We start from the raw sequence: 7,706 nt of genomic DNA, 5'->3' as shown, positions 1-7,706 counted from the left end.
CCGTCATTTCTTTGGAATATTTGATCTAAATATTCTAAATTTTATGGTAAACCAAAGGTCCGCTTCCTTCAATTGCTGTTTTGGTGCTGCCCCCACGCTGTTGGCTGCAAATCTTTGTTGCAAAAAAATAAAAATAAAAATAATATAAAATAAAAATAATAATTAAAAATTTACATTTTAAACAATTTCTGAAACGGTTACTTATTCCATTAACTTTCTGCACGCATAACACGGACGTACAACGTCAATAAGATAAGATTATTAATTGTAAAAGGCACCGCTGGGATTCGAACCCAGGATCTCCTGTTTACTAGACAGGCGCTTTAACCAACTAAGCCACGGCGCCGATGTGTACGGTTCAGGCAAAATACGGCTGAAATCACAGACAAAAAGAGAACTACAACCTCTGGCAAAAAGAGTGGGATCACCAGGCTTCGATGAGCACTCATTCAGACATTTCATTCTGTAAAACAAACTCAGATCAAAAACATGATAMAATAATAAGGTCATTMCAAAGTGCAACTYRWTGGCTTTCAGGAACACTCAAAGAAATGAAGAGAAAACATTGTGGATGTCAGTGAATGATACTTTTATTGACCAAGCACAGGGAAAAAATATGGAATCACTCAATTCTGAGGAAAAAATGGAATCACTCAATTCTGAGGAAAAAAGTATGGAATCATGAAAAATAGATAAAAGTCCATTCAAAATACATCACTAGTATTTAGTTGCACCACCTTTGGCTTTTATAATGGCTTGCAGTCTCTGAGGAATGGACTTGATGAGTGACAAACAGTATTCATCATCAATTGTGTGCTAACTATCTTTGATAGCAGTTGCCAGATCAGCTTTGCAGGTCAGAGCCTTCTTGTGGACCTTTCCCCCCCCAATTTCCACCACAGGTTTTCAATTGGGTTGAGATCTGAACTATTTGCAGGCCATGACATCGACTGAATGTGTCTTTCTCCAAGGAATGCCTTCACTGTTTTTGYCCWATGGCACGATGCATTGTCATYTTGGAAAHTTATTTCATCACCTCCAAACATCTGTTCAATTGAAGGGATGAGAAAACTGTCCAAAATGTCAAAGTTTAGATAGAATTAATCACAGTCATCTCCCCAGTGCCTTTGCCTGACATGCAGCCCCATATCATGAAGGACTGTGGAAATGTGGTTGTTTTCTTCAGGCAGTCCTCTTCATAAATCTCACTGGAACAGAACCAAACAAAAGTTCCAACATCATTACCTTGTCCAATGCAGATTCTTGACTCATCACTAAAGATAACTTTCATCCAGTCATCCACAGTCCATGATTGCCTCTCCTTAGCCCATTGYAGTCTTGTTCTTTTTTGTTTAGGTGTCAGTGATGGTTTTCTTTTCCTGTAATGAAATCCCATTTCCTTTAGGCCATTTCTTACAGTTCGGTCACATACATTGGCTCCAGCTTCCTCCCATTTATGCTTCATCTGTTTAGTTGTACTTTTTCTGTTTTCAAGAGAAACGGCCTTAAGTTGTTTGTCTTGACACTTTGATGTCTTTCTTGGTCTACCAGTACGCTTGGCTTTAACAACCATTCCATGTTGTTTGTATCTGGTCCATATCTTGGAAACAGCTGACTGTGAACAGCCCACATCTTTAGCAACCATGCRKGAAGAGTTACYTTYTTCAAGAAGTYTCACAATCCTCTCTTTTGTYTCAAGAGACATTTCTCTTGTTGGAGCCATGGTTCKTGHCACTCCACKTYGTCCAGCAGCCCTCCAAGGTGTCATGACTGCAGGTGTTTTTAACTGCAGACTAACGAGCAGATCTAATCTGAGGCAGGTGTCCATTTAGGGAAAGGAAATTGACTGGGTGTGTTCTTATGTTCTACCTCCAATTTGAGTGATTCCATACTTTTTTCCCTGTGTTTGATCAATAAAAGTAACATTCACTGACATCCACAATGTTTTCTCTTCATTTCTTTGAGTGTTCCTGAAAGCCAACAAGTTGCACTTTGGAATGACCTTATTATTGTTTCATGTTTTTGATCTGAGTTTGTTTTATAGAATGAAATGTCTGAATGAGTGCTCATCCAAGACGGGTGATTCCATACTTTTTGCCAGGGGTTGTAATTTCCTGATTAGTGCTTTAGGGCTTTTGCTAATTGTGACACCCGTGACCCTGAAAGGAAGAAGCGTGTATAGAGGATGGATGGATATTCATATTCAATGTAAGTCTTGGGAGAGCAACATGGCAATACGTGTCTCATGTTGTCTGYTGTTGAAGAATGTTCCATGGGTTGACTAAGTCATTTTTAAGTGCTTTAGAATTAGCGTTTGCTAAAAATTTAAGTGTGTTAGTGCTTTAGAATTAGGGGACTAAATATTTGAATTAGTGTTTTAGGACTAGTGGAACTAATTTTTAGACTAGTGCTGCCCACCAAACTCATCGATGTATATACTTTAATAATAATAATAACAATAATGTTGCTTAAACTCACTAGTGACAGTCTGTTTTGACAGGAATATGTCAGTTTTCAATTTCAGCAACTTTAACAAAAATACTACAGAAACCATTTTAAGTGTTTTTTGTACCAGAACAGTTCAATTTGATTTGCAGCATTTATTTTTCATTGAGTTAGGATAGCTCTGTAGCTACATAGAAAACACCACAGCCACAGAAAAGCACCGTTTCAGCGGAACTCTCAAATCAGGTTAGTGTTTCCACACGGACTCATTTTCTGTATGCGTGTCTTCCTGCACAGGTCCAACAAAGTTTGAAGGCGGTGAAATCTGTAAAACGTCTTTCTGATTTTACACCAGAATCAGTCTGTTCTGCTTCTCTTTTTCCCTGAGGTAAAGCAAATTTGTGACACAAAAACGAAATTTTGTTTTAGGTTATATCTTACTGCATTAATTTTTTTTACCCATCTCGTCTCTTGTCGCGTTGTTGTCCCCCTGCATGATTTTTAATGCATGGTTTATTTCCACATCAGTCTGTAGCTTGTGTAAATATTTGCCGTGCATTTTGTATAATTCTGAATGAAGGTTTTCTTTCACTCCACGAGTCCTTACAATCTTCATCTCTTTGTCTGTATCTTTCTTAACACTACTAAAATTGGATGTCCAAAGATTTTACAGCTGCTATTTGGCTTTTCTTCTGTTTCTTTACTGCACTTTTTTTAAACAAATCAGATAATCGGTTTCTGTGACTCCTTTATTCCCTCTCTCATCCTGCTGCTCTCTGTTTTTTTTCTTCCAGGCATGTCTCAGGACAGTCAGCATGGCAAGTGGACCATCTCCAGCAGTGATGATGATGACGATGACGAGAATCTTCCTCCTTCTGGGACCACAGCATCCGAGTCCCGTCAGACTGCTGAGTCCACTCGCAGCTCTTATAGGTCTGCCTCTCCAGTGCCGGTAAAAGCAGAACCCGCCAGACCTCCAGAGGTTTCTCTCGCCGTCGGCTCTGAGGCCAGACAGTCGGCTGCGAGGAACCAGTTAAATCCAGTCAAGCCTGAAAGCAGCCCCTCGCCGGCTAGGAAGAGGAAGAAGAAAGAAGTGTCAGACGGCACAGGCTGGGCTCTCTCAGACAGTGATGGAGATGATGGAGATGTGAAAAAGAACAATCCGGACAACCCGCAGACAAAAAAGCCAAAAGTGGAGCTTGAGCGTCCTCCGAGTCCTCACGGCCGGCTGTACTACCTGGATGAGCCCGACGACTTCTTCGAGTCCAGCGTTCCTCCTCTGAAAGACACCTACAGGTTCTACCTCAACAAAGTCACGGGACTGAACAGGAAGTACAACACTGGAGCTCTGCACATCAGAGGTGAGGTGTTGACTGCCAAATCTCCTTATTGCAGAGCAATCATCTCTTCTCATCAGTCAGACACACCTTTGTCTAATCATCCCAACCTTTCTCCTCTACTCAGATATTCTCTCTCCATTATTTGGCACACTGAAAGAGTCTGTTCAGGTGAGTAACTCATGTTATATCATGTTTGCTGTAAATGAAATGCAACATAGAACCTTCATGTTCCTGTGACATCAAATTTTTGTMATAAATAAAAATGTACTTTTGGAAAGATAACATACTGTAAAAACGATTTCATGCCGCTGAGATGAACAGTTGTTGAGATATTTGCATGCTCAGTAACAGGAAGTGATGTCAAAGGGGAATGTCTGGATGCAAACAGAGCATTGCTACTATGGCCAACAACCCAGACTGTAGAGGAGAATATGATGTTTCTTTATATTATTTTAATCGCTGTCATAGAGAGATGAGAAGGAGTCATAGTTCAAATAATATTATTTCAATAAATACAAACCAGGAAGTTTTCTTTCTCAAAGATCTCCCCTTTAATGTCACTTCCTGTTTCACTTCAGCTGATCCAAATTCAAAAGAAAATATGCCGATTATGTGACGTAACGGGTAAAATCATGTGCATTATGCCAAGTTTCTTAAATATAAATATATGTATTTTTTACTTTTTGTATTTCATGGATATACATGTCACAGGCACTTTCAGGATGAGTGTGATGTATCTTTTGAAATTGTCTTGTATTGCATTAGAAAACAAACATGGCTGCGACTTACATCACTCTTAATGTCGCTCCACTCTCTTTTTTTTTAGTTTAACTACTGCTTCGATATCCCTTGGATGGTAAAGCAGTACCCACCAGAGTTCAGGTGAGTCCAGATTTTCTTTTATTGATCACACAATGAGAAGATGTGTACACAGGTGTCCATTTTAAACATCTGTTGTGTTTATTTTTTATAGGGACCATCCCGTTCTTATCGTCCATGGAGATAAGAGGGAGGCCAAAGCACGACTGCTGCAACAAGCGCTGCCCTTTTCACACGTCCGCTTCTGCCAGGTCTGCGTTCATCCAGCAGTGGAAACATTTGTTTGACTCTTATTAGTACTTTAATTAGCACCTAGAGAGCTAGCCAAACGTCTAAGAGAGTAGGTCTGTCGCGATAGTCAATAAATCAATTAATCGCACGATAACTTTTTTTGAGGTCGGTAAAAAAANCTCATTTCACCTTTGTTATATTCAAGCCAGGGATATAATCTGAGCCAGTTAGTTTGAAACTTATCTTTCGGCTGTTTAGTAACATTCTCGCCACTAACGTTACCTGGAGGATCCGGAGGTTTTGGGACAGTCCCGGCGACATCAGTGGTATCAGCGACGCTTCCAGCTTCGGTTCTAACTTGTGATGTTTTTTTGGGAGCAGGCTCCTCTTCAGTTGATGTAATATTAGAATTACGTTTTAGCCAGCGATCCATGTTTAGGTTTCCGTCCCGAATCCCGAATCACTGAATCCAACAACCACGCTGTATTGTTACCCAACCAAGAAGTGAAGAAGAAGAAAAAAGCGCGCGTCCGTGCGCGCCAGGTTTGTAGCGGAAGTGTCCGTCTTTGTCATAMGTCCGATGTAAACGTCCATGTAAACTTTACTCTAATATTGTATGCGGGAATTTCCCGCATTATAAAAACTAAATTTGCGGGAATCAATCAAATAATGCGCAATACCCGCAATCCCGCAGCGAATTTCAGGCCCTGATATATATATATCCATCTCTGGTTTGATGTTGAAACTATTGTCATGTTGTCAAACTAATTCTGAAGTTATGTTCAAATTCAAATACTAAACCTTCAATTTCCCAAAAATCAACAAAAACAAACATCTTATTTGTTTAGAAATGGTTGATTTCTGTAAGGATGTAAAGTTTTCCTCTAGATTATTTTTGGACAGTCAGACAGTAACTTTATCTTTAGTAAAAGTTTTTATTTTGAAATCTCACCTCCATCTTTGTGCTCGTCTTTCCTTCTTTAGCCCAGACTCCCGGTCAGGAGGCTCCTCCCACTGATACAGTTTTTGACACGGGTGTGACCAGCCTGGCCTCCTCTCCCAGTGAAGTGAAGATGCACCTGACCGGCAGCAGCGTAATGAAACCTGTGTGGAGGAGCCTGAAGGTGAACAACGGGGTTCAAGACTCTCCTGAAACCCAAACAGAGTGTCTTCTAAAGCCGAAGGTCCAACCGGACGACACCACAGATGATGAACTTTACTCTTCTCATCTGTCAGTCCCTGTGGAAGAGGATGAGCCCAGTTCTGACCACCTCAACGTTGTGAGCCTGGATCTGGCCTGGATGCAGGAGCGAGCCGGCCATCTTGGCGCAGCATATGCAGTTGCACAGTTGGGTGTGGCGAGCACAAACACTGAGCAGCCTTTGTCCTCTCTTGTTGCACAGGGAGAGGGGGACAGTCCTGCCACCATGCTTTTCACAGGTGGAACTAACAAAATGGCTGCTTTCTCCCCGTCCTTCGACATGACTTGTGTTAACGCTGCCCTCGTAGCCTCGCCACCTTCTCCTCCAGCTGCCGTCTCCACATCTGTGTCTGCCTGCACATCCAGCCAGCCGCCGTCTAGGAGTGGTGCTGCTCTTGCTGCAAAGCCTGTGGTGTGTGCAGTCTGTAAGCAGGTGTTCTCTGGGGCAGCCACCCTGAAGCTGCACCAACAGGTTCATGCAGAGGAGAAACCCTACACCTGCTGCCACTGTGGGAAAGGCTTCGCCCAGCCCAACAACCTGAGGGTCCACCTGCTCATCCACACCGGAGAGAGACGTTACCGCTGCACGCTGTGTGGGAAAGGTTTCATCTCGTCAAGCCACCTGAAGAGACACCGCACGGTGCACACCCAGGAGAAACCCTACAGCTGCTCATGCTGTGGACAGTCCTTTAGCCAGATGTGTAGTGTCCGCAGGCACAGGCAGCAGTCTCAGTGTGGCCTGTAGACCGACCACTGGTTCTGATCGGGACTCCCGTCATGTTCTTAATGTGGAACCATTAAATGTCCTGTTTATGGATCTTATGTTCTATGATGTCATCATACACATCTTCTGAACTTTTTCCTTTAATAAAAGGTCATAAAGTGGACTGTAGGGTTCCTACACACTCTTAAAAATGAGGAAATTAGGTTGTAAAATGTTCTAAGTTTGAACAAATAAGGAAATAACGGRGGATGGAAAAACATTTCTGTGTGTGAACTACATTCACTGTTACGTTCTGGAAAAAAAAGTTGATTAGAGCTGTCACCTCACAGCAGCCTTTGTGTGGGGAGGTGACATGTTCCCTCCATGCACATGTGGGTTTTCTCCAGGTAGTCCAGGTTTCTCTCAGAGATTGGCAACATGCATGTCAAGTTGACTGGTAACTGTGTGTCTCTGCATCCCTGTGATGGACTGGAGACCTGTCCAGGTGTCCCCTGTCTCTCAGCTTTAGGCACCCCCCACCCCTGCACAGAACAGTGAGTAAAAGAGTGAWAAATTCTTTATAATGTCTACGTTTGCTTCATCCAACAAATAAAGATTTAGGATTTGTCCATGAGTGTTTTTGTTTTAGAGGCTGAGAACTCACAGACACGTTCAGATGGTTACAGGTTTCCTCACAGGTGATGAAGACCCTGGGTAACAGTGATAAAGACACAGGGTTACAGTGATAAAGACACAGGGTTACAGTGATAAAGACACAGGGTAACAGTGATAAAGACACAGGGTCACAGTGATAAAGACACAGGGTTACAGTGATAAAGACACAGGGTCACAGTGATAAAGACACAGGGTTACAGTGATAAAGACACAGGGTTACAGGGATAAAGACACAGAGTAACAGTGATAAAGACACAGGGTTACAGTGATAAAGACACAGGGTAACAGGTGA

The 7,706-nt window shown here is 42.2% G+C and overlaps 1 protein-coding gene and 1 non-coding gene across 2 annotated transcripts in view; one reads left to right on the top strand and one right to left on the bottom strand.

Moving 5' to 3' along the window:
* Positions 1–272: 272 nt before the first annotated feature.
* trnat-agu (transfer RNA threonine (anticodon AGU)) lies at positions 273–346 on the bottom strand. The gene has a single exon. It is a non-coding gene; the product is annotated as a tRNA-Thr (tRNA).
* Positions 347–2,725: 2,379 nt separating this feature from the next.
* Positions 2,726–7,706, top strand: part of tdp1 (tyrosyl-DNA phosphodiesterase 1) — a gene marked incomplete at its 3' end in the record, with an annotated part of 12,944 nt that continues 7,963 nt past the window's right edge. The window contains 5 exon segments of the mRNA XM_014028437.1: positions 2,726–2,833; positions 3,240–3,806; positions 3,910–3,953; positions 4,612–4,667; positions 4,759–4,855. Coding sequence (XP_013883891.1) covers positions 3,242–3,806; positions 3,910–3,953; positions 4,612–4,667; positions 4,759–4,855 — 762 coding nt within the window.

The sequence above is a fragment of the Austrofundulus limnaeus genome, unplaced genomic scaffold (assembly GCF_001266775.1).
Source record: "Austrofundulus limnaeus strain Quisiro unplaced genomic scaffold, Austrofundulus_limnaeus-1.0 Scaffold763, whole genome shotgun sequence".
In the NCBI taxonomy this organism is placed as follows: Eukaryota; Metazoa; Chordata; class Actinopteri; order Cyprinodontiformes; family Rivulidae; genus Austrofundulus; species Austrofundulus limnaeus.
Note: the sequence above shows the minus strand (reverse complement) of the source record. Positions and strands in the feature narration are given on the sequence as shown.